Source organism: Lentinula edodes (genome assembly GCF_021015755.1).
Source record: "Lentinula edodes strain Le(Bin) 0899 ss11 chromosome Unknown C8R40scaffold_60, whole genome shotgun sequence".
NCBI lineage: Eukaryota > Fungi > Basidiomycota > Agaricomycetes > Agaricales > Omphalotaceae > Lentinula > Lentinula edodes.
The window spans coordinates 1-23,563 of NW_025764366.1; the positions used below are offsets into that span (position 1 = coordinate 1).

Genomic DNA, 23,563 nt, shown 5'->3' on the forward strand with positions numbered 1-23,563 from the left:
TGAAAACAATGTTCAGCTGTGCATACTTCAGACTCTACAAAGTCGGGTCTGTCGACAGCTGGATCTGGATGTACGAGGGACATGGGTGGAAGCCTGTGGAATGGATGTAGTAGTAGAAGCGAGGAGACTCAGATAAGCCATTTCATGATCACGACACGCCATCAGTGGCGCAAGCACAATACTTCGAGTGGAAGTTTGAAATTCCCGTATATCACAGGACATGTATGTACAGAATTGTACGCTATAAGGTAAGCTAATTTGGAAGTAAAGAAAGTAGAGGGAAAGCAATGCCAGGGTGAAAAATAATGTGATATGAATGTGCATGTCATGAGATGAGGGATTGAAAGAGAGTAAAAGAAAACCGAGGCGAGGCTGAGCAGACAAGGAAGCAACACAGATAGCAGTTACTAGTGTGAATAGATGCAAAGACCGAGACGAGATGGTGGTCAAACGTAGATAAGTACACACCCATAAGTACTGTGATAATTGACGGAGGAAGAAACATAACGAGCGACTGTATGAATGACTGGAAAAGAGGGCGAAGGGCGGCCGGCGCGAAGAAATATTCAACAACAGCTCCACCCAGTGGAAGAATTCTTGGCTTTCTGGCGTGCTTCCTCTTCCTCTGCTTGGGCAGACCATGTTGGTGTGGCAACAGATGACAGGAAAACACTGTCCCGCTTCTTCATCTCATTCTCCTTTTCGATCACATCCTTTCGCTGAATGATAGCAGTAATTAGATGGTCGAATAACGTATATATACCTGTGGAGAGGGGTGTACATAGTCAAGTCTATAAGCAAACTGAATGTCAGTGAGGAATAATCGGGGACTCACCGAGGTCATCCTTGGCGGAGACTTCAAAGAGCTCCATCTCTTTGGTCAAACCCCATTCCTGCTCATCCTGCTGGCCCTCCTCCTCCTCTTCAATACTATTACTACACGAGTCGTGTAGTTCATTATATCCCCCATTTTGAAAACCAAAATGAGAGCCATATTGCGATTGCACACCGGTGGTATTTGAGCGCATCAGAGGGGTAGGGGCATTATGTCGCGATCGTGCCGGAGCAGCGGACTTGCTGCGGTTTAGCCCTGAGCCTCTGGATGGAGGATCCAGGTATGGTAACGTGTCCATCGGCGGTGAGGAAGCAGCTGGACTGACAGGTGGTGAGCGAAGGCCCGGAAATGAAGTGAATCGCGGTCTAATGTAGGAAAGAGTAGAAGGTTGTGGAGGGGGAGGAGGGGGAGTAGCTGGCCGTGGAGGCGGAAACCAGTTATGTAGTGAAAGTCTTGCGAAATCAGGCGACACCTGTCTATGTCGGTGTAAATCCGCCTTGGATCCAACAATGTATATTATCAGCTCCGGCGGGCAATTTTTCTTAAGTTCTGATAGTTGGACATTAGGAAGTGAAAGAAGAACCGAAGAGTCACGCGCACCTTCTAACCAACCCCTTACATCTTCAAACGTTGAAGCATTGGTGATGTCGTACAGAACAAGAGCCGCATTCGCGCCTAAGTAATTACGATGTTAGTTACAGAGATAGCCCCGCAGTTCCCGCTTGACAAACCTCGATAATACATGGGAGCCTGAAGGAAACCGAGATTCAGAAGCGGTGACACTACGCGTTTGTTAGAGAAACTCACCATACTACGAAACCTTTCTTGGCCGGCAGTATCCCAGAGTTGTAAGCGGACCTTGAGGCCCTTGACATAGACCTTCTTCGTCACAAAAAATGCCCCGCTGGTCGATGTGGTATTCTTGGGATCGAACTTGTTTTGGGTATATCGGTGTAACAAGCTCGTCTTTCCAACGCCTAGGGAAGGTCATGAGTTATATCTAGGCTTGAAAGTTAAATGATAGATACACACCAGAATTGCCCATGATAACGATCTTGCTATCTACACCTTGGTCGTATCTGGACCGAGACATGTCCTGATAATAAGTCATCGTAAACCCGCTTAACGAAGTGGGCGGGGCACCAGCGGAATTTGACGCGGAGGAGTAAAAAGGTATGAGCACAAGAGAGCACAAGAAAAGGGAATAAGAAAGAGGCCCAGAGGCCGCGAGGGCTGAAGGATAAAGGAAAGACGAGAACACAGCTAAGGTCCAAGAACAGTTAAAGCAGGTGCCGATCTAGCTCGGCAACTGCACGTGATACAAGCTCGGAATTAAGTTTCGGTCGTGCTTGAAAAGTTGCTTTTACAAGTATTTAGATGAAACTTATCCATTGTCAGCGTAGAATGCATGCCTTATATGTGTATTGTGGAGAAGTGCATATCATATGGTAATCATTATCCACCAACATAATTATCCTACTCCTGTACGACCACAGGGAACTCGAAGACAACATCCTTTCCTGTCAGACGGCGATACACCGATGAGAACGAGTCAAGTTTGTACTCCAATACATTTGCATCCTTGGAGTCAAGGAAGCTGTGCATTACCACAACCGTTAGTGAAAACCGGATAGGAGCTAAGAACATGAAACATACACTTTTAGCAGTTTGGAACCGTCAACAGCGACACGGGTGCGCTTTCCAACAATCTCAGTGGGGAAAACGAGATCTTCAAGGATCTTTTCATGGACATTAGTCAGTGTACGGCTGCGAGGTCGCTTTTGCTGGACCCGAGAGTTACGGGTAGGCTTGCGCAGCATCCTGCGCTGAGCAACGAAAACGACGTGTCGGTCGGAGAATTTCTTCTCCAGTTCACGAGTGAGCCTGCCAAATCCGGTTACAATAAGGAATAGTACACCAAGCACTAGTGCTGAAACAACCGCGCACCTCTGCTGCACTTTGTGGAAGGCTTTCAACTGGGGAACCGGAACGAAGATTACGATGGCCTTTTTACCACCTCGAACATCGACTTCACGGGCAGCGGAGATTTGCAGAGGCCGAAGGTCAGTCTTCAGGTCGGGAACGTTATTCTCGAGGTCGATAATGGCCTGAGCGACGCTGATTTCCATCTCATCTGGGGGCGTTGGGGGAGCGTTGGCAGTACGGAGAATCTTGTGGTTGACGGACATCTTGAGGGGCCCTAATGAAACAAGATTCCGAATCAACATTCTGAGTTCCAAACTGTACATCCATTTCCTCAACATCCAATCCAGCCTCTTCCGCCAAACCTAGCAAACCTTCCTCTTCACAACTCCTCCAGAAGACCTACAGCAGTCTTCTCATAGATTGATACAACGGTGAACTTACCAGATGGCTTGATACGACCTGAATAAGTTTTTGGGTAGCAGCGGGTGAATCGGATTCAGATTGATTCAACGATCACACATGCGAAAAAATTAAGCGCTAGTCAAGTTAGACGCCAGGGCGCTTACATCACAGCGTACAATGTTACTATTAGTACGTCGTTTCCATGTGAGTAAATACATGAGTTTAGAGTCTTATCGGGTCGCTTTGAATTCCTCTACCCACTTTATATCCACCTCTCCCTTGGGAAGAACTACGAAGGTAAGACAGTTGTCCTTCAATTCTAGACCATCCGGAGGATCGCCCTCTTTCCCCTTTGATGCATTGAAGACATTCCTCAACGACATTTTCTTCCCTACCTTCAATAATCGCTTCCGTCGCGTAATCGCGTACACCACGAGGTTCTCAGCCTTGTATTGACGCTTTGTGTCCCATTCGGGGGCCGGATTGAACATGATTTCCAGGTGTGTAAAGAACGGTGTGTCCTCAACGTACCCTGGTATGACATCCGAAGTGGCGTATTGTGGATAGAGAAAAAAGACAGGAAAGATAAGAGTGTTCCCAGAAAAATCTTCGGGATCGAAACGGGGGACATAAGGGTTTTGAGACCCATCTGCTTTGGGTAGAACGAATATATTTCGCTCCTTCAATTAGATCAATAAGGAGCCGTCGTGATTTCGAGGTAAAATCCCCACCTTGAAGGCATTATCTAATTTCGCCTTTGCCAGAAGTTCTTGTCGGAGTTTCTCCTTCCGTTCCAGGTCCACCTTGTCTTTTGTCGCTTTTGACTTTGCAGCGTGTTCCAGGACACCCAGTACGCCCTTGTTGTCTTTGTCAAACTCAAGGCAGCGAGTACAGCAATCAATCGCTTCTTCCAGTCTGTCTAAAGCCACGAGAGCCATCGCTGATCGATAATACGCTTTTAATGACTTGGGGTTTAGGCTAAGAGCTTTTGAGCAGTCCCGCAGGACAGACCCGTAATTCTCTTGATAATCGAAGTCAGCTGCATGAAAAGGATATATTGCGACAGGAATGCCCACTGAGCGCCAAGTTGCATGCTGCACGATTACACAGCAGAGCCTCCAACAGAGAAGAGTTGTCGGGTTTCGCGTCTATTCCTTGCGTGTAAAATCCAATTGCATCACGGTATCGTTTCCCTTTGAAGTAGTCATTCCCTTGCTCCTTGAAATTTTCCGCAATTTCTGTATCTATATAGAATATCTAGTAGACGAAAAGTGGTAATCAAACTGACCATCCGGTGTTCCTTCGTGTGCGAGACTCTGCAAAGCTGCCAGGGTAGAATTTTCGACTGGATGATCATCAGGGAGCGATCTCATAAACAGAGGGATCGAATCAAAGGAGTCCAATTTTGCTTGGAGATCATCAGAAGTTAAAGGTTGTGGTCCCGACATGGAAGTAACCGTTTTAGACGCCCAAAATCTAGCTTACTAATACTTCAGCTTTTGACGCGAACTTTCAAAGTTTCATCTAGTTTGTTTCTCAACAACATGGTTGTACGTGCTCTCTAGTAGTTCTACTCAGCTACTGATTGTGATATATTAGTCTCGCTGCTCTGGTGCCCTTCGCTCATTTACTCGGTCCGCGGCTTTTGCTTCGCAAGTCATTTTCCCTTCCCTTCCTAACTACTGTTCTGTTGACCTGCATTAATAGATCATCAAGGACAGCAGTTCCGCTATCCAGGCGAATGGCTACCGCCGCCGCAACAACAGCCAAAACTAACCCTTCCTCTCCGCCTCCTCTAGCGAAGTCACCAGATGCTACTATAAACCGTATTGTGGACGATATATCAACGCTGACATTGCTGCAAGCCGCAGACCTTGTATCTCTCTTAAAAGTGCGTGCCATGTTGTCATGTGAATTACCCGTTCCTAACTTGTGTTCATAGTCTAGACTTAATATTCAAGAAATTACCATGCCCGCTTCCGCGGTTCCTGCTGCTGCTGCTGCTGCCCCAGCGGATGAACCTGCTGTTGTGCGTACAACAATTGCTTTATATACATCCACAACTGAAACCTACTCATCATATTCAGGAGGTACCGAAAGAAAAGACCGTCTTCAACGTAAAATTAGAGTCATTCGATGCCACCTCCAAACCAAAGGTTATCCGTGAGGTCAAGGCCATGAACCCTACTCTTACTCTTATCGACGTCGGTCATTTTCTTCCCTGCGCGTAGTCCGTTTACTCAAATATTATGTTCGTCTGCACAGGCCAAGAAGTTTGTAGAATCTTTACCTCAAATTTTGAAGGAAAATATGCCCAAAGAAGATGCGGAAAAGATGCAAAAGGCCTTCGAAGCTCTTGGAGCAGTTGTCAAACTAGAGTAATTAATATATGGATACATATATATGCATCAAGTCTTTCAGGACTTTCGACTTCGATTGTCATTGAGTAGTCCGAATGTACTATACTGCCTATCGCGTACAACTACACAAGCCCGTTGAGATTCGGGGAAGAAGTAATGTGGAGAAAAATAATAATCGTGTACTGAGCAAAATGAATCTTGAATGAAAGGCCTAGTCTTCTGACAGATATCTGTATTCGAAGCGGAAATCGGCCTTTTTCCGCTGGCACCAAGAGCCTTCCCAATCAAAATAGACATATACACCCTGTTCATACTCTTCTGTTATGGCCTGTGGTTCAGAGTGCCGTTGAAACCACGTCAGGTATTTGACATGAAATCGCCATGATTGACGCTTGAGTTCCTTGGCGGCAAGGAACCTACAGACAGACAAACAGTAAATTGGATCCATAAACGAGGGAACGTGCAAAAACTCACTGTTGATATGTTCCTGGAAGATAATAAAACACATAGAAGAGTGTTTCGACGTCTAGCTGAGCGAATATCGCAGGTGTGTTTAATAAAGGATTAGGCATTTGAGGGTAATACGAGGGCGTGTTGAATGGATTCCGCGGAACATAATACTTCGGCCTGAAGAAGGGAGCAGTTAATTATCGTAGTTGGAAAAACCTGAACTGAGATCACCTTTCCGTATCTTGAGGCTGAGGCAGATTTGACAGGCCCCCTTCGAGTAATTTATGCACTTGGTCCAAGTTGTTCATGCGATGTACAGCTAAACAACAATGAAAATGAAAACTGAAATGACCGATGATAAAACAAACCCTTCTGTTTTGCGTTCTCAAAAGATACCACAAGATCTGACAATGAACCAGGAACAGCCCGAGGGGCTTGTTGTGCGACTGACGGCGGTCTTGCAGTCGGGACATTCTGCTGTGGTACTAGTAGCGACTGTTCGTTGACAGCAACTTTGACTCCAGGTGGAAATTGGGGTGCTTGTGCTGATTGCGGTGCCGGTGAGCTTGGCGCAGGGACACCTGAATATTGCTGTAGTTGTTGGGGGAGCGGGGAAGGATTAAGAGCTGATGCTTGGAGAGCCCCGTTCGTTTGGGATTGTGATGGCGGAGGTGCATCCATTGTCTACGTGAATATATGAGTCAGTGAGTGTGGAGTAAGATGATCAAACAAGTTCCAACACGTACAGTATTCGCAGCTTTCGAGGGAGATGATATTGAATCTTAAAGCAATGAGCAGATTATGGTGAGAAGCAAGATTACTAGCAAACCTTTCCGTGCGATAGATGCACGATGTGGAGACGATGTTGCTACGGGAGCACCTACGGAGCTTATTACAGCTTCAGACATTGCCGGCGACTCTTGGCTGGAATAGAACGAGCCGTCAAACTGTTGCGATACCGATGCCGCAGAGGAAAGCATTGGGCTTGTGACCGAAGGGTGGGTCAAACTCGGGGACGATGGAACGACCGATACCTGATCTTGAGACGCTTGTGAGGAGGATGTTGGTATTGAGAATGCTGGTGTTGCATTAGGCCCAGAGTTTGTTGACGCAGCCGCTTTAGTTGCAGAAGGAGGCGTTGGTACTGGTGCAATCGCTGCCGCGGCTGCAGCTGCATACCGTATAGGAGGCAACGTCACTGCAGGTCGTGGTGGTGGTGCCGCTAGCACTGGAGCAGGATGGGGAACAGTTGTTTTGAGAATGTTGGTTATTGGTTGTGCTTTGGCTGAAGATAGAGTAAAACTTGTGTTGCATACCCGGAAAATGCAACGTTACCATCGACAGAACCCTCTGTAATGTACAGTGAGGTCAGGAAAAAATGTCATAAGAAAATGAGGAACGCACTTCTCAGTGTAGTCGTCGCTTTCTTCAATATTGGACTACTACCATGCCGACTACTTGTTGTGCTCTCATCATCATGTTTCTTGTTGGGTGTCCGGGGAGGTAGATCTGTGATAAACACTCGGTAAGTGATTTACTGAGATTGAACAAATGAACGCACCTTCGCTCGCATCGTCAGATTCGTCGCTGTCCTCGTCATCGTGCACCAAGCCACGGAATTTCTCTTCTTCCTCATCAAGATTTAGCTCATCATATATTCCTTCATACTCGTCGAAATCCTCCTCCTGTATACATTTCATTAGCGCTTCCTTCGTGATATACGTATAGAATATACCGTGTTGCTTTCCACGAAGTAGGCAACGTCGTCTTTCAGAGCGACAGCTTTTTCTGTGAATAGAGAGCCATTGTTCAGCAGCCGAAGAACAATTTCAAGGCGACTGATGTGCCACTTCCGTCGGTCGTTCAAATGCTCTAGCTCTTCTGCTCTCCCAGCAGTGCTCGAAGATTTACCCCGCTTCTTGCCTGAACCCTGTAGGGACTCAATCTCTGCCTCGGCCTGCTCAATCTGCATCTGCAACTCTTCGACCTTTGTCTGAAGCCATGCCATGATTTCCTCCTTTTCTTGCTCCTTTGGATCAAGTTTGGCGGCCTGTGTCAAACCTTCTTTGGAGAATGCTTTCGTCTTCATCTCCTTTTCGCAAGCTTTGAACTTCTCCATTTGCTAAAAAGAGGATATAGATGAGCATGAGAAACACAGAACGCGTCCGACACTCATTTAGCAGTGTCACGGAGCAGAGCACACGCGATGCAAGCACCTCAAACACTCACCGTCTCGATCAACTTGCGGTTTTCGACCAGTGCAGACTTATCCTTGATGTCATTGCTCGCATACCAAGTTTTGATTTGATCGCGCATTCGCTGAAGTTTCTTGATTTGTGTTTTTAGGTCAAGTTCCAATTTCTCCTTCTGCGTTTGATTCGAAGAAGCCTGCATCTTGTCGTATACGCTCTCGAAGTACTCAACGCCTTCGCCGACCTTCTTCAACGTTCGGTCGATTTCGGCTAAAGCAGGATAGTCAGTTTCTGCGAAAGTAACACCGCCAGAGGATCCTCACTTTGAAGTTTTCTTGCCGCCATGGCAAGTAATGTAGTGGTTCAATATCAATATGCAGGACCTTGTCTTTCAACTCGAAGGACAGGGTGTGACATTACTAAGCAGATGCCTGGTGCTAGCGCCGGTGAGCGGCATTACTCGACGGCTTAAACGGCCGCTCCGCCGAAGGCGGATCAAATGGGCAAAACCAGTTTCGGAAGAGATATGGCAGAGCGCCGTGGAGCTTCCATGAATGATGAGTGAACGATTTTTCTTCACTCTCGCGAATTCTGGCTTGCGGGGCTAAGTATCATAGAATTATCCATTGTTCTAGCAAGCATATGATACAGGTTTTGCGAATTCTGGCTTGCGGGGCTAAGTATCATAGAATTATCCATTGTTCTAGCAAGCATATGATACAGGTTTTGCGAATTCTGGCTTGCGGGGCTAAGTATCATAGAATTATCCATTGTTCTAGCAAGCATATGATACAGGTTTTGTAGATTGGCAGGCTAAATCATGCTGAATCTCTTACTTCAAGAATAGTATTCAAAGTGGCGGCGGAACCGCGGAGATGAGCACGATTCAAGTTTGAACGATGTCCCTGTACTGTATCAGGATGTATCATTGGAAATCAACTCTCCCCCCTCAAGTTGCCCCGTCGACGTCCTTGCCTCTCGAGTTCCATATCAAGAGATGTGTCAAACTATGTCAAATTTGACCGGGCATACGACGCAGCCATATGTAACGTGTATACGAAACGGATTACAGAAGATCTGAAGACATGCGACAACTTGAAGGTCATGCAAAACCATCCTACCAAGACTTTAGAGTCATAACCGTTGAGGTGATCTACCTAGACCTAAGGCCCTATATGAGGTTGTCGGCTTAAAAAACCTCGCTTAAGCCGACACAGAGGGTGCAGAGGCCTTAAGTCTCCGAGTCCTTAAGCTGCCTCAAGCTAGTCACTGAGGGCGCAGCAAAATTTCCCACCCGTGAAAAAAGGGGGGAAATTTTTCGTAAAAAAAGCTGTTTATTGATTCGAAATATTACCCATTATTTGTCCGTAAAGCTATGAATATCCCAACTGATATTTGTCAGTCAATTTTGACCGAAAAAGGATTCCTTTTGCCTTTGATAATAGTATATTACTGTATATATTTGCTTTGGCCATAAATAACCTTTGTCGCTCGATATAGATAATCTTTCACACTAGAGATAGATAATCTTTCGCGCCTAGATTAAAATGTCCTTTCACTACCGTCTTTTCTTTCTTTTTACGGTCGCGAAAGTGAATGCCCGGTTTTTTGTACATAAGCGCTCAAATGTACTCTATTTGAAAGTGAGATGTCCCTACTTATGCATCTGCAACTACAGTATCTACAAGTTGATACTTGGTCCAGTGCATTGATGGTCAATGTGACCCAGTCAATTTACATTATTTCGGGCCACTCTGGATTGGTGTGCTTACAAATCAAACCTCAGCGCTTCCGGAAAACCGGGCATTCACTTTCGCGACCGTAAAAAGAAAGAAAAGACGGTAGTGAAAGGACATTTTAATCTAGGCGCGAAAGATTATCTATCTCTAGTGTGAAAGATTATCTATATCGAGCGACAAAGGTTATTTATGGCCAAAGCAAATATATACTATTATCAAAGGCAAAAGGAATCCTTTTTCGGTCAAAATTAACTGACAAATATCAGTTGGGATATTCATAGCTTTACGGACAAATAATGGGTAATATTTCGAATCAATAAACAGCTTTTTTTACGAAAAATTTCCCCCCTTTTTTCACGGGTGGGAAATTTTGCTGCGCCCTCAGTGAGTACCATATATTGAATTTAAATTTAAAGCAACAATGGTGTTACTTCGTGACGTAAGCGTCACAATCAGATCCCTCCGAGCTTTCTTTTGTTCAAACCTTCACCTTTTACATTCACGACTTGCAACGATTTTTCTTCTCTTCGAAACGCTATGAAGTCCATTCGAAAAAGTTTGAATGGAACTAAAGACTCACTCAGAAATCAGATATCTACACCACTCCCTTTACCTTCCGTCTCCAAACCCGCCTCTGCAGTTACCCCGCCGCAGAAAGTAATCAGAGCAACCGCGGACTACCGGTCCCAAGCTCCCCAAGAGCTCTCGTTCAAAAAGGGAGACTTCTTTTATGTCCTGAGAGACGTCGACGATCGCGGATCGTGGTACGAAGCGCACAACCCGATATCAGGCGCACGGGGGCTTGTTCCGAGAGCAATGTTTGAAGAGTTCAATAAAACTTCCGTTTCGTAAGTATTCTACATCTCCCTGCAATCAATCTGAGCCCGAACTTACCTAACCGCAGCTCTCGTATCTCTCAAGGTAGTAGTCTTGGTAACATCAGCATTCCCACCGGGATACGCTCGTCGGACGTTCCTTTGACACCCAAAAGTCCCACCAAGTCGCAGGTGTTTTACGCCATCGTCTTGCATGATTTTGAGGCTGAGCGAGCAGATGAGCTTGATGCCAAACGCGGCGATGCCATTACTGTCGTTGCACAGTCTAATCGTGAATGGTTTGTTGCCAAGCCAATCGGAAGGCTGGGTCGACCAGGACTCATTCCTGTCTCCTTCGTGGAGATTCACGATCCATCAACAGGAAGAGCTGTTCCCGATGTGAATGCCCTTATGGATCGAGGAGATTTACCAAAAGTTGAGGATTGGAAGCGGGCGATGTTTAATTACAAACAGAGCAGTATTGCTCTAGGAGTTATTGACGCACCAGCCGTGCCGAATAGTCCCTTTGTTAATGCACAACCTCCACCACTTCCCCCTTCATCCAACCTGTCCGTCATCGAGGATCCTGCCGCCCGCAAGCAGTCGACACCATCGATATCCTCTGGTCCCGACAGTGCCGATTGCCTTCCTGAAGGCATCCTTCTGTATGCCGAAGCAGTTTCTTTCCACTATGAAATGGAAGAGTACTGGTTTCGAGTAAACGCAATATTTCAACCTTATCCTCCGCCTGGTCAGGATTCACTGCCAAATGCGAAACAGCTCATCTTGTTCCGAGTGTATAACGATTTCTACGATTTTCAAGTCTCATTGCTTGATACCTTCCCAAGAGAAGCAGGTCGACAGCCTCCACATCCACGGATGTTGCCCTACATGCCAGGGCCGGCTGAAAACGTCAACGATCAACTCACCGCGACCCGCAGATCGGAGCTTGATGAGTATCTACGTAGTCTTTGCGACCTCAACAAAGCCGGGGCCAAGTATATCCTGGAACACAAAGTGGTTAGGGAGTTTCTCTCCTTGAAACCTGGCGATGTCGAAAGTGAAACTGAACCGAGGATGCAGGAGATAGAAACACTTTTTGCAACTGACGATGATGAACAGTATGGCAATGACGATGAATATGATGAAGTTCGGGACACTCTTGGAAGGATGAAAGTTGAGGATGACAGAAAAAGCGCAGGTTCGGAATACGGAGAGGACGAGGGCTACGCACCCTCTCCACAGGGGACGTATGATCGACATCCTTATGCACGGGTCGATGAAAGAAGGCCTGACGATAACCTTCGTCTGCATGCTCACACTCAGAATCATCAACGCAATGGCTCTACTTCATCCTTTAACCGCACATCGTCACCATATACCTCCAACTCCCGGTCGAACTCACCCATTCCTGAACGTGGTCAATCTCCTCTGCTTGATGGTGAATACTCGTTGAGACATTCGACTGGCAAGACTCACAATGCATCCTCACCATCAGTATCATCTGTACGCTCAACAAATGCACCTACCGTAGGTAGAGCACGTTCACACTCAAATGCCAACAATCCACCCATATCAGCAGCCAATCCCCAGACAGCATTTGTCAAGATCAAAATCTTTGACCGTGTTGCCGACGACCTTATAGCCATACGTGTCCATCCGCTTGTGACCCACTCAGAGCTGATGGACAAGGTGCAGACGCGATTAGGAGGGGAAGTCAGTAATCTTAGGTTCCGTGACAGCATGAGCAACGCCTTTGTTGCATTGGATGATGACAATCAGCTGAGAGCATGGATGGATGGAACGGACAAGCATGTACTATACGCTGATTAAGCCCACCCACTGGATGGAACATTGGTCTGACATCCGAACTCGCATTTGGATATCTAGTTCTTGATTCTAGTCTCTTTCGATTTCTTTCTTGTATGTGTGACTAAATGTCTTCTTCCAACTATCCATTATTATCTTCGTTGTTCTCTGTTTCTCTTTTGTTTTCCGTGTTCATCTCGATGTCTTTCTGAATATAATGTAATAGTTGCTTACAACTAGCTTAGAATGAAGCACGTCGTATAAGATGCACAGGCTGAGCATTATTTAACTATGCATGCTGAACGTTTCAACGTTGAATCCCGGAAAGGACTCCGACGACTGCCAAAAGAGGCAATATATCACCGGCACCAGTCAGACATAGCTTGACCATTGACTGTCATGGTCTCTTTACATCGTACAATTCGCAATATGCGTCGGGTAGGGCTGCGGGAATGGTGGAGGCAGATGCAGTATATTGGCGATGCCAAGTCTGGAGTGCATGTCGGCACTGACCAGTAGGTCCTCTCCAGGTTTTCAAAATTGTACTGATTCAACTGCTTTGCATGAAGATTTGGGAACCGCTATTTCGAAAATATGAATGGAGAGGAAGAGATACCAGGTGCATTGCATAAACAGTCTCGATGAACATTGCTCATTCAGATGTGTAGGTCGTCAGCGATGGGTTGATTTCGCCCAAGTGCGTCCATTTTATTTCTGTTAGAGTTATGTGACCAGCTTGTTGAGACGATGACAGCACGAGTATCATGCTTCTCAAGTTCCTCCTGAGTGGCATTCTTGGATCCACCATATTCGAAAGGACCCTCCCACGAATGACCCTGTCATCAAGAACTTGACCCCTCCTTGGCAAACAGTGCGCTTCTGCTCTATCATCCATACAAACCAAACACTCATACGTCTTCAAAGCCCTGGATGGAAAATTTGACTGGGACTCGTGGTGCGTTCAAGACTTATAACACGGTTGCGCCAAAGATCAACGCATGGGAACCAAAAACTGTTTCGCGAGGAGCTTAATATTCATTGCGCAGGATTAGTACTACTGAGTAGATCATTTACAATATATTCCGCAATTGCCAGACAAGAAGTCAATCCAGGACTCTCTATTCCTAAAAGACTGATCATCGGGCCTTCTCCAACAGTACCACCGCCTCCAAATTGACAAGGATAATCAATTCGAAAGACAAAATCCTGGAACCCCGCGCCTGCAGGTACTAGCTTAGGCCGAATACCCACATAATCCGGCCGCAGACCATCCGCCACGACTTCCGGAAGATATTGTTTGACTGCGAGATGCATCTTTTCAAGGCTAGAGTCATCAGGGATCAAATGCCTCGTCCAATAGTCCATGTTTTCCTCCGAATCTTCAGAGCTCGGAGGTGAAAGGAATTCGATGTCTGGTCCGAATTTGACCTTTCCGTTCAAGTCAAGTGTTAAATGTGTCCCCAGTGAAGCGAATGCATGAGCATTAGGACCTGTGTCAGGACAAGGATAGATGAGATGAGATATTCCTGAAATTCCAGGGCCCTGGTACGAAGCATAGGAACCCCGTGCATAGTACATGAGAATGCGCCGCTCTGGAGGAAGCAAGGAATTGAGAATAAAAGGACCAGATAAACCTGATGCATTGAAAACCGTCCGAGCTAGGATAGTATCACTTTCTGTTCCCGAGCCCTCGTCGTTTCCAGTAACAGTCTGCACCACCCATCCTCGTTCTGCCTCTGACATTTGTTTAGAGCTTCTGTAAGGGTCCAACCGGACGACACGGGTTGCATAGGCCAAGTTGCCCACTTCGGATTCCGAAATATCGTGTTCCAAACTTTCCATAAATGAATGAGAGTCGACGATCCCAGTCTCTGGACACCACAACGCTGCTGAGATATCCTGGGACAAATTAGGCTCCATAGCACGAGATTCGTCTCCGGATATAAGCCTTGTAGGAAGAACAGGTGAGTCATCAATGGCATTGGAATACGGAGGCCATTGTGATCTCAACGCCTTCAGATGGAGGTTCTCAATGTAAGGACGCTGGTTGTCCTTGGCAACAACAAGTTTACCAGTCTTGCGATGCGGTATATCCAGCGCTCGACATCGCTGATACATCAGGTCGCGTCCACGTAGACACAGTCGAGTCTTTAGAGAATCAGCCGGATAGTAGATACCTGCATATTTATGAAGAGTGTTGCGCCACAGTCAAATGTGAAATTAAACTCTACCAGAGTGTATGACTTCAGAGTTTCTGGAGCTACGGTATAAAGAACGATTGCCGATGAATAGCTGCACACGATAGTAAACGGCCTTTAGATGAATACCTTGTTTCTTCTCCTGCTCGAGCGTGGCGTTCTACAACATACGTCGATTTTGAAGGGAAACTTTCGCACAATCTTTGAGCGATTGCGAGACCCACCACACCTGTGTTTAATTGAAATCCAATGACAGTAGCAGTAGAGCTTGTCGAGACAACTCTTACCAGCACCAATAACCAAATGGTCCACTGCGACTTCTGGGGCCTACGAAATTTCGTTAGCACCTGAGATTAAAGTTAGTGAAAAATAGTGGATAAAACTCTACCTTGAACTTGAACTTGCCGCTACTATTTAAAGCAGCTACTAGACCTCGAACTGGTTGCTTCATAAGCTTCATGGAACCGATGAAGGAGAGCGGGGAATCCGGATCCAGAATTAATCCGATATGTTTGTTTACACTGTCCCTGATATTCCCATCCTTCTGACGACATTTTCACTGCTATATCTTCTCAACGTCGCTGAAGCGATTTTCAACTACCTCCTCGAAGCTGGCCTCCTGGGCTCCCTGGCAGTAGGAATCGTCTATGGGCCAGAAGTCTCATCCATCGTTCCTGAAAATGTCCTTCAGACTCTTCTTATTCTTGGATACATCGGTCTCATACTCCTGGTCTTCGAAGCCGGATTGAGCACAAACATTGCTCTACTGTATGATAATTCAACTTCATCAATTCTGGTTGGTGGATCAGGTATTTTACTTCCAATTGCACTTTCAATTCTTGTTGTGCATTTCGGATTTGGGTATGACATATTACCGAGTTTCGTAGCAGGTGCATCATTGAGTTCCACATCCCTTGGCACAACCCTTTCACTTCTCAAACCAGAACTTCGTCAAACCAGGCCCGGGATAGTTCTACTCAGTGCCGCGTTATTTGACGATGTCGTGGGGCTTATCATTGCGGCAATAATGCAGACGTTATCGTCTAATGCCCTTGGCTCTGTGTCATGGCAAAACATCGTCCGACCACTTCTGGTTTCAGTTGCATTCGCAGGAAGTACTTGTCTTTTGGTGTGGGCTCTACAACTATTGATGAAACCAATGCCTGATCACTGGAAACGAGACATTTATCGGGCGGAAACTCAGCTGTTTTTACAAGCAGTCTTCTTGGCGGGCTTTGTAGCTGGGGCCAAATACGCTGGGACCAGTGAGCTTTTTGGAGCATATCTTTCCGGTGTCCTCGTTGGTCACATCTTTCAATCACCCCCAGAAAATGTTCAACCGTCGGCACGATCTGCGTCGATCGACTCTGCTGGTGAAAGCCGCGTTTCGCTCGCATCGGGAGCTCCCAGTGCCGGAATTTATACACCCCACCTCACATTTGATACCTTTGTCCAACCTATCCTTCGATATGTTCTTTCGCCCATATTCTTTGCCTCTATCGGATCTGCTCTACCTATCCGGACTCTTGGTTCCGTGGACGGCTCATCGCGAGTGGTTTGGCGGGGTTTTGTATACGCGCTTTTAATGGCGGGCGCAAAAGCCCTGACTGGCTTCTGGCTTTTTATCCCCCCCACATTCTTGACATTTCAAACGATTTGCCCAACATGGAGAATAAGGAATCGACATAGGCAGTCTATCCCCGATCCTCTTGAAGAGCTGTTGATGTCCCCAATGCGCTCGGCAATATTTGTGGGACTAGCTATGATAGCTAGGGGAGAGATAGCACTAATTATTTCTCAAATAGCTAGACCCATTTTGACACAAGTTTCTCAAGAACTTTATGCAATCGTCATTTGGGCCATCTTGTTAGACACAGTCATCGGGGCTGTGGGTGTAGGGATAGTTCTTCGACAAAATCCTAAGGCGTCAGGATGAATCTACAATTTTTCCTGATCACTCTTTTTACATAGTATGAATATGTACAGTGCACGGAATTGTGTTGATTACCTTACTCAATACGTGGTCCTCTTGTAGACCTCGGAATCGTTGGTGGAATCATTGCTTGTATCCCCAATGCTGACTTCTTTCCGCCAAAAACATATCGCTCTCAAGATATCCTTTGAGTGACAACGATAAGTTGAGTGTTCAGCCAGTCAGTCAGAGATGATCAGTCACCAGCTGAGTCCCGAATATCAAAATGACCACTGTCGCAGCTGATTCAACTTCAAGTGAGCCTGATATCTCAAGCTCAGAAAAGACAGCTGATTACGTACCAGATGCAATGATTAAATCCGGTATCGGACTTTCAGGTGATTTCATTGATAGAAGGCTTAAACTGAAAGAAAAGTTCAGTATGTATCAGACTGCTGCTGAAAACTTCCATTGGTACCTCATAGCAACCAGAAGATACATCCCAAAAGCCAGAATGCGTAGTGGCAGGTTGAGCTCTGCAGCTGTGAACATTCCGCTGCTCCCTCGGGCAATCGAAACCCAACGTTTATAGAAAAGCACAATTGTCCAAGCTGTTGAAGATTGAGTAACGGTTCACCCGAGCAGATATGGAAGCAGATTGCCTTCTAGAATCAAGGTAGCTAGTAGAACTACAGCAGCGAATATCGTCAGAGTACCAGTGCTTTGAAGGGCAAGATTTGATGAGTATGATGTTAACGGTAATCGGTTGTAGCCCGCCCTCACAGAGCATCAGATTTCACTGAACAATAGAAAAAACGGCGATCCCGCGACACATTCGCTGGTTCACCAACACCAACCTTGTATTTGATGTTCAGCGAGACAAAAATATGTTTTACCAAAGATCGCTCACAAAGACTGTCACCACGATGAATACGATCCAGACAGCGTATGGAGCGATGATCATCTTCGATCCAAACCTGCAATGAGACGGAGATTTACGAATCCGAATAATAAGATCTACGTACCACCCAGATACGTACGAAGTGTGTATCTCTGCTTGGCTGCTTGTAGAAAGCCGCTCTGATTACTATGAACATCTGGAATTTCTGCGTTAGAAGTATTCTAAAGTATGGCCCGAGAGCTACCTGGAATACCAGTGCGAACACGGCAACAGATGTACTTGATATAGACATTGAGTTTTGAACGTGTTCACAGAAACATTATCACTTGCATTCCTGGCATTCCGTATAGCAGCGCCGCCTGAGCTAAGCATAACGCTGGCGAAGGTTCTGGGCCTGACGCCTTCCCGGCATAAACGCTGTCCATTTTTATCAGCATCAGCGTGATCGGTGATATTTCTATGGCACGAAACAGCGTACAGCAGGCTCGAAGAGCTATGTGCAAGTGACTGTCAGTAAATACCCGCGACCGAAGCATAACGCTCACATTCCCACTACAATGAAAACTATCAAGAGATTGACGAAAGTCGGATGACGTTGTACACGTTTTGAGAGCAATACGATTGCTAGAAGAATCGGTAAACCAAAGTGGGAAGGCCACATATTCAACACCAGAAACAATATGAGCTCTGCGTGCGTTCCATGAACAATATTCATCGGCATTGCCGGTCCTGCATCAGCTGTGGTGAAGGAAGCTCAGAGATAAGATCCAGAAGATACACAGCAGAGACATACCAGGGAGAGCCATAGAATAAATATGAGTGAGCAAAAATAGTCGCAGAAGCCTGCTTCAACTGGGCGGTAGAAAGTGAGAGAGCTCGCAGAGCAACAGAATGGGAGAATGAAAGGAAGATAATTATATTCTTCGATGCTTGTGACAGATCGTCAAGATCAATCCAGTTTGAAAGAATCACAGCCCCCTACAGCCCCTCGCATGGAGTGGAATCCGATCTGAGTGGATCGCTATATATCCACGACCAAATGAATCTCGTTGTCAGCTGAGCTGAGAATAGATCAAAGGGGATTTCTTGCAAACAGCGGATGCATACGCTCCCATGAATGGAAGTTGATCCGCCGTTGGGTTATCACGTTGAATATTTCAACAATGGATAAATGTTAGGATCGAAAGCCAGAATAGGCCAGAATTCACGGGAGCCTTGAAGAAAAAATGTTCACTCATGGGAGCCCATGGGAAAGTAAATGTGGTTTTTTTCTGAAACTTGATTTTTGCAGTTTTGACTCGCAGTAACTCGAATGAGAAGACCAGATAACAGCTTGCTTGGCTAGGTTTCTCGCCATGTTTAAATTGACGCACCTTTCGTTCCATATCGCAATACTCTAGGGCCGCCGCCCTATTAACTCTTCCGTTCAGTCTCAATTGCACTTCGACTCTCTGAGCTGCCACTCAGCCTGGAATCACCTTTGGCTTCATCGTCTTTTCTTGCTCTCATTGACTGCTACGTAGTACTAATCAGTATGCACATTTCAAAGATTGCATCAGCCACCTTAATCTCCTTGTTTTGTATTTGTGATCCAGACAAGGTCGCCTCGGTACGATTTGATCTTAGTAACCTGAGCCTCTGGGAATTTCAATTACGTGACTTCCCGGCGCTTCCTTGACTTCCTCTCGACCAACACTTCGATGTACCATACTTTTCCGCGGAGAGAAGGGATCGCATTTGCTCAGAGTGCACAATGTTATACTTACAACTGGTAATCCTGAAGGTTTCGAAACCCCCTGGAAGCTCCTTGGAGCTCTGATACTCTTAGTACGACTCCGTTCTAACAACGTACACGCATGGTAGTTTGATTAACATTTCTAATCCTTCCAAGCACATGCACCTACATGCACTGATCTTTGACTGAATCGTACAATTGCTTCCAACATGTACGCTCACTGAGGCCTGAGGATCGAAACCTCCGTACAATGAGTGGGCCGCAATAATCAGGATGTACAAACAGAATGTCTCTCCTTGTCAGATAGTATTTCTCAACCTCTGATCGAATTTGATAAAGTGTGAGTTTAACATTCAACTCACAGTCTAGCCCGGCTATAGTTGTAACAGCTATCTTCTAGCTCGAATTCCTCTGTAGGCAGATCAGTAAAAAAACAGTAGAGACCAATAATTTTGCTTCTTTCAAGCAGGGATAGCAAGGTAAACTGTAGCACTCGCGGGCTCCGTTTTATCTTGAAGCTACAAATCAAATGGTAGAATGCACACAGGCGACCGGTTTCCAGGTTGTCTTATCACCGACGGTTCGAGTTAACCTCTCCATCGTTTGCCTCTTTCTCGTACAGGATTCTTTAGGAGCAAAGCTCTTATCGAATAATTCCCGGGTCGCCTGAGGTCTTAGGGCTGGCCGTATCATCAGGAGAACACCCTCGGAAAGCCAGAGCATGGTCAATATGCGATCTACCTACTTTGTATCACCACGAAACTGAAGGCTTTACCGGGGAAAACATGCTACAAGCTAACCACTTCGATTACTCAGATGGGCATCTTTGTTTGAGCTTCTGCCGTCCTCATATCCGGTTGAATCCTTAAAGACCAGTCCCGACAGGAAAGTGGATAGAAATATTCACCACTTGACCCAGAACTTGAAGCTTCACGTTCTCTTCGCTCTCCTTATCGCCCTGAAAAATGCCTACAGCTGATGAACCTCACATTATTGTTGACAATACGTTCGTCTCAGGATGTCCTTGTCATATTCTTGAGCCGATTGTATCATTCTAGAATGGGCGCAGCCTTTATTGGCGTCATCTGTGCTGCAAGGTAAATTCGGTTACATGCGCTCAGGCGCCCTACTACCTCGAACTTACACTTGGAATGCGTTTCCAGTCTGTATGGAGGTTGGTACTTTTTTGCTCTAACATTGTAAAACTTGCTCAAGAGGTTCCTCGCTAGTATCTTGCGTCCAAACATGGTTCTACTTCAGCCGTTACCCCGGGGTCAGAATCACAATTCACGCGTTTATCACTATAACTCCTCATTAATTCGTAGTACAGGACTTATGGTATATCAAGTGTCTGGTAAGATTTGCATAGTGTGTGAACGCGAAAGGAATTAAAGAGCACCCCCTTCATAGGTTGCAATTGTGTGGGTTTTCGACAGCATCCACCAAGCCTTGATATCACATACAGGCAAGCCTCTTACTGAATCGAGGTGCTAGTTTCTCAAAGAAGGATCTAGTGTATTTTTATGTGGTAACGAACTTCAGTAATCCCACAGAGCAAGCGAAATTGGTCTGGTAAGCTTCTGAACATTTTGACGAACGGCGCTCATTGTCCTCTAGGAGTATACTAGTGGGTCAATGTTGCCTTCACCAAGCACTGCAGTTGATTTTGCTTTTGTAAGCTCGAGGTTTTGTTCAACGTAAGCCCATTTTCATTTTTGCTAGTGGGTCAACAGTGCTAATACCCCTACAGGGTTTAATCGGATTTCTGGTTCAAAGGTAGCCGTTTGTTTACGATTGCAGATGTATTGAGTTTGGCTAATGGATGACCTCTAAACAGTTTCTTGACTATGCGCGTATGGAAGAGTAAGTTTCAATGTACAAATTTTTTATACTACTCACATTTTGCTCGTTAGTGAGCAATCAAAATAAACCTCTCACATTGCTCATTGTAAGCGAACAGTGTGAAGTTACTATGTTTACTACTCAATTAATTTACTGTAGGTATTGTTCGTGTTGGGAGAACTCGGTGAGTGGTTGATCAGACTGTGTCATGTCGTGCCATTGTTTGACCTGACTTCATCTGCCAACCAGGATGCTCCGTCGGTGAGTTTAGTATAAGTTCGAATCGGTACTCCGATATACACGCTACCACTCTCTACAGCCTTCACCATTTCTTCGTGGGTGATCTCTTCCTAAATTTCTGGCTAGCTCAAAATGAATGCCTCGCATTGGCAGACTGAAACTTGTTACCTGGAAGGACTTGACAAACCTCAAGGTGCGCACTGCAATCTTCTTCGTTGTTAGTCTCTCATATCACCTGCATGCGATGTAGAGTCTTTCAATGACAGTTAATGTCCTTGGTGCTGTCTCCGACGTGATTATTGCAGCGGGTCTATTTTACTTCCTTCATCGTTCCAGGACAGGATTCAAAAAGTGAGTCGCATTCGTGCAAGGTTCACATCGGTGTCTGCTGTTTTCCGTGCAGCGTGGGTGTCCAGTTAACATGTATACTGATACGACGATCATTCTGGCACTCCCTAGATCGGATACAATGATAAGCAAACTGGTGTGTACATCGGAAGTCAAGCTTCAAGCGTTCTTTGCCTCATTGGGAAGGATGTCAGATCATGTTTACCGTGAGCACCGGTCTGCTGACTAGTGTTTGCGCTGTGGCTTCACTGCTGTCTGTACGTCGACTTTTTTGATTATGATGATCCAGAAGTCCTTTACAGCGTTCCTGCGTCTTTCGGGACCGCTATCTAAAACCGTTCTGCTGACTGAGTATCCTTGTTAGATCTTAATTTGGGGTAAAACCTTGATATATGTCGCCTTCTATTTCAGTCTGGGAAGATGTTCGTTCTATCTTGGCATTGTCTACTGTTCAACCCTCATGAGAATTTCAAAAAGTGTATTCAAACTCCTTGTTGGCTACGCTCAACGCCCGTAAGGGCATCAGGCGAGTGTTTTGTATCTCGACACCTGGACGTGTTAGATTGATGTTTTTGCCTGCTGTTAAAAGAGGTCTAAATGTCGAAGAGGGTGACAACGTCTCTGTCTCCTTGCAGACGTTTTCCAACAAACTTCGACTCCGACCTATGAGGAACATGACGATGGCGCCTAATGTAAGCGACGTCCTATTTCTACCTTCTAATCTTTGGTTGATATATGATCTTTTCCATTCAAGCAAACGAATATCTCTATCAAAGTTGATACTACTCAAGAACTAGTCCGGGACAAAGCGACAAAGGAAAAAGATTTTGAGGTATGTCTACTACATTGATGGTTTGCCGTATTGAATTATTGATTCACAACAAACGTAGTTTGACATCACTGACGTTGGAAAATCGGAAGACACACAATCTGAGGTTGTATGACAGTACAACGTCGATATCAAATATACTACAAAATTCCAATCTTGACTCTCCTTCCGCGTTGTACATACACGTTGTAGAATATCTGGGCTCAAGAGTATCTTTGATTGTGCCCGTATGTTTATCATTTACGGTGTAGAACATTTATGTGCACCTGTACCATGCTTCTCCTCAAAGACATCAGGAAAGTGGATATTCATTTGTTACTGGGCAAGTCAATATTTGCGGTATGCGTTATAAGAGCGCTAGACCAGGCTTGACTTCTCTTCATATCCAGGGCAACTTCAAACTACTCCAGGCCCCCCTCCTTAGAATTTTATCATCCCTGAAAACTGAGTACCTGTTATGTAGTTTAAGCGCCAGACCGCCGGATCAATGGCATGATTCGGAGCGCCAGCCTCGAGGTCAACCTCGTGTATTTTTGCAAATCACTTCCATTGAAGTGTTTCCTAATTCAGCTGAGTTCGCTTTTGGACTCGCGAAGAACAGTACTCATGCGAAATATCTTGAAACGACCACGTTGGCTCGCCCTAGCTCTCTTCTTATCTGCCATTCGTTGACGTCCGTCCGCTGCCTATTGGAACTGGAGTACTGAAGCTTGAAGGCCTCTGCTCGAGTCTTTTCGGCTGCATTTAGCAGTTTGGCATTTTGGATCGTTGGTGGACCGAATTGGGTGGACGTAGGAGGTGCCTACCTGAATCTGAATAGATAATGAGCCTGTTCCGCTGGACTAGAAGCTGTTCCGGATCTTGTGAGTTGGAAACCGATGGTTTTTCCTAGTTTCCTTGGTCCCTCTAACTACGCAACTAGTTGCCCTAGTTGCCTAGAGAAGCCTAGGTTTCGATGAGAATTATACTTGACGATTATTACGCGCCTCTGTCGGCAATCGGGAAGGCTAAAGGCTTCCATCTGTGAAAG

The 23,563-nt window shown here is 45.8% G+C and overlaps 10 protein-coding genes across 10 annotated transcripts; 5 read left to right on the forward strand and 5 right to left on the reverse strand.

The window, feature by feature from the left end:
- Positions 1 to 566: 566 nt before the first annotated feature.
- On the reverse strand, positions 567 to 1,928 carry C8R40DRAFT_1060458 (P-loop containing nucleoside triphosphate hydrolase protein; the record flags this gene model as incomplete). Its single annotated transcript, XM_046225352.1, has 6 exons — positions 567 to 763; positions 836 to 1,384; positions 1,436 to 1,510; positions 1,567 to 1,585; positions 1,643 to 1,812; positions 1,868 to 1,928. The coding sequence occupies 6 exons, from the start codon at positions 1,926 to 1,928 to the stop codon at positions 567 to 569; spliced, it is 1,071 nt and encodes a 356-aa protein (XP_046080084.1).
- Positions 1,929 to 2,311: 383 nt separating this feature from the next.
- C8R40DRAFT_1060434 (40S ribosomal protein S7) lies at positions 2,312 to 4,611 on the reverse strand (the record flags this gene model as incomplete). Its single annotated transcript, XM_046225349.1, has 7 exons — positions 2,312 to 2,432; positions 2,492 to 2,719; positions 2,783 to 3,123; positions 3,421 to 3,843; positions 3,895 to 4,184; positions 4,240 to 4,401; positions 4,452 to 4,611. The coding sequence occupies 7 exons, from the start codon at positions 4,609 to 4,611 to the stop codon at positions 2,312 to 2,314; spliced, it is 1,725 nt and encodes a 574-aa protein (XP_046080085.1).
- A 293-nt stretch (positions 4,612 to 4,904) lies between these two features.
- Positions 4,905 to 5,545, forward strand: C8R40DRAFT_1074338 (ribosomal protein L7/L12 C-terminal domain-containing protein; the record flags this gene model as incomplete). Its single annotated transcript, XM_046226695.1, has 4 exons — positions 4,905 to 5,054; positions 5,106 to 5,192; positions 5,251 to 5,367; positions 5,429 to 5,545. 4 exons carry the CDS (start codon positions 4,905 to 4,907, stop codon positions 5,543 to 5,545), a joined length of 471 nt encoding a protein of 156 aa, XP_046080086.1.
- Positions 5,546 to 5,734: 189 nt separating this feature from the next.
- C8R40DRAFT_1259856 (Not1 N-terminal domain, CCR4-Not complex component-domain-containing protein) lies at positions 5,735 to 8,590 on the reverse strand (the record flags this gene model as incomplete). The annotated part of the gene is made up of 12 exons (XM_046233807.1): positions 8,489 to 8,590; positions 8,203 to 8,435; positions 7,709 to 8,095; positions 7,535 to 7,658; positions 7,378 to 7,482; positions 7,309 to 7,323; positions 6,803 to 7,258; positions 6,720 to 6,754; positions 6,342 to 6,657; positions 6,205 to 6,292; positions 5,998 to 6,150; positions 5,735 to 5,939 (listed from the first exon to the last, which is right to left on the reverse strand). Exons 1-12 carry the CDS (start codon positions 8,508 to 8,510, stop codon positions 5,735 to 5,737), a joined length of 2,139 nt encoding a protein of 712 aa, XP_046080087.1. The 5' UTR covers positions 8,511 to 8,590.
- Positions 8,591 to 10,276: 1,686 nt separating this feature from the next.
- Positions 10,277 to 12,908, forward strand: C8R40DRAFT_1259861 (uncharacterized protein). Its single transcript, XM_046233808.1, has 2 exons — positions 10,277 to 10,752; positions 10,809 to 12,908. Exons 1-2 carry the CDS (start codon positions 10,442 to 10,444, stop codon positions 12,550 to 12,552), a joined length of 2,055 nt encoding a protein of 684 aa, XP_046080088.1. The 5' UTR covers positions 10,277 to 10,441; the 3' UTR covers positions 12,553 to 12,908.
- A 1-nt stretch (position 12,909) lies between these two features.
- On the forward strand, positions 12,910 to 13,590 carry C8R40DRAFT_1132290 (NDUFA12-domain-containing protein). Its single transcript, XM_046229234.1, has 5 exons — positions 12,910 to 13,043; positions 13,098 to 13,147; positions 13,197 to 13,225; positions 13,283 to 13,399; positions 13,453 to 13,590. Exons 1-5 carry the CDS (start codon positions 12,928 to 12,930, stop codon positions 13,558 to 13,560), a joined length of 420 nt encoding a protein of 139 aa, XP_046080089.1. The 5' UTR covers positions 12,910 to 12,927; the 3' UTR covers positions 13,561 to 13,590.
- Positions 13,564 to 15,186, reverse strand: C8R40DRAFT_1163726 (NAD dehydrogenase; the record flags this gene model as incomplete). The annotated part of the gene is made up of 5 exons (XM_046230398.1): positions 13,564 to 14,705; positions 14,760 to 14,788; positions 14,856 to 14,955; positions 15,014 to 15,053; positions 15,115 to 15,186. 5 exons carry the CDS (start codon positions 15,184 to 15,186, stop codon positions 13,564 to 13,566), a joined length of 1,383 nt encoding a protein of 460 aa, XP_046080090.1.
- Positions 15,187 to 15,234: 48 nt separating this feature from the next.
- On the forward strand, positions 15,235 to 16,662 carry C8R40DRAFT_1060362 (Cation/H+ exchanger; the record flags this gene model as incomplete). The annotated part of the gene is made up of 2 exons (XM_046225344.1): positions 15,235 to 16,099; positions 16,130 to 16,662. The coding sequence occupies 2 exons, from the start codon at positions 15,235 to 15,237 to the stop codon at positions 16,660 to 16,662; spliced, it is 1,398 nt and encodes a 465-aa protein (XP_046080091.1).
- Positions 16,663 to 16,739: 77 nt separating this feature from the next.
- C8R40DRAFT_1060562 (uncharacterized protein) lies at positions 16,740 to 18,269 on the reverse strand (the record flags this gene model as incomplete). Its single annotated transcript, XM_046225356.1, has 11 exons — positions 16,740 to 16,844; positions 16,903 to 16,940; positions 17,001 to 17,062; positions 17,117 to 17,197; positions 17,276 to 17,359; positions 17,422 to 17,495; positions 17,549 to 17,602; positions 17,664 to 17,760; positions 17,858 to 17,956; positions 18,018 to 18,032; positions 18,085 to 18,269. Coding segments are annotated over 11 exons (894 nt in total), but the record flags the coding sequence as incomplete, so codon positions are not given.
- A 1,717-nt stretch (positions 18,270 to 19,986) lies between these two features.
- C8R40DRAFT_790436 (uncharacterized protein) lies at positions 19,987 to 22,858 on the forward strand. The gene is made up of 23 exons (XM_046236221.1): positions 19,987 to 20,280; positions 20,333 to 20,371; positions 20,438 to 20,448; positions 20,504 to 20,547; positions 20,605 to 20,628; positions 20,685 to 20,739; positions 20,789 to 20,846; positions 20,892 to 20,901; positions 20,954 to 20,971; positions 21,025 to 21,050; positions 21,112 to 21,137; positions 21,188 to 21,222; positions 21,276 to 21,300; positions 21,366 to 21,377; positions 21,436 to 21,451; positions 21,510 to 21,549; positions 21,607 to 21,707; positions 21,816 to 21,840; positions 21,899 to 21,961; positions 22,069 to 22,126; positions 22,182 to 22,396; positions 22,459 to 22,536; positions 22,595 to 22,858. Exons 1-23 carry the CDS (start codon positions 20,240 to 20,242, stop codon positions 22,646 to 22,648), a joined length of 1,074 nt encoding a protein of 357 aa, XP_046080093.1. The 5' UTR covers positions 19,987 to 20,239; the 3' UTR covers positions 22,649 to 22,858.
- The last annotated feature ends 705 nt before the right edge of the window (positions 22,859 to 23,563 follow it).

Excerpts from the sequence above, each read along its gene's own strand:
- C8R40DRAFT_790436 (XM_046236221.1), top strand. The coding sequence starts at position 20,240 with ATGCCTACAGCTGATGAACCTCACATTATTGTTGACAATAC. Across the intron at positions 20,548-20,604 it reads ACTTCAGCCGTTACCCCGGG|GACTTATGGTATATCAAGTG; the intron begins GTCAGAATCACA and ends TTCGTAGTACAG. Across the intron at positions 21,708-21,815 it reads TCCAGGACAGGATTCAAAAA|ATCGGATACAATGATAAGCA; the intron begins GTGAGTCGCATT and ends GGCACTCCCTAG.
- C8R40DRAFT_1132290 (XM_046229234.1), top strand. The coding sequence starts at position 12,928 with ATGGTCTCTTTACATCGTACAATTCGCAATATGCGTCGGGTAGGGCTG. Across the intron at positions 13,148-13,196 it reads TGGAGAGGAAGAGATACCAG|GTCGTCAGCGATGGGTTGAT; the intron begins GTGCATTGCATA and ends TCAGATGTGTAG. Across the intron at positions 13,226-13,282 it reads GATGGGTTGATTTCGCCCAA|CACGAGTATCATGCTTCTCA; the intron begins GTGCGTCCATTT and ends AGACGATGACAG.
- C8R40DRAFT_1259861 (XM_046233808.1), top strand. The coding sequence starts at position 10,442 with ATGAAGTCCATTCGAAAAAGTTTGAATGGAACTAAAGACTCACTCAGA. Across the intron at positions 10,753-10,808 it reads TTCAATAAAACTTCCGTTTC|CTCTCGTATCTCTCAAGGTA; the intron begins GTAAGTATTCTA and ends ACCTAACCGCAG.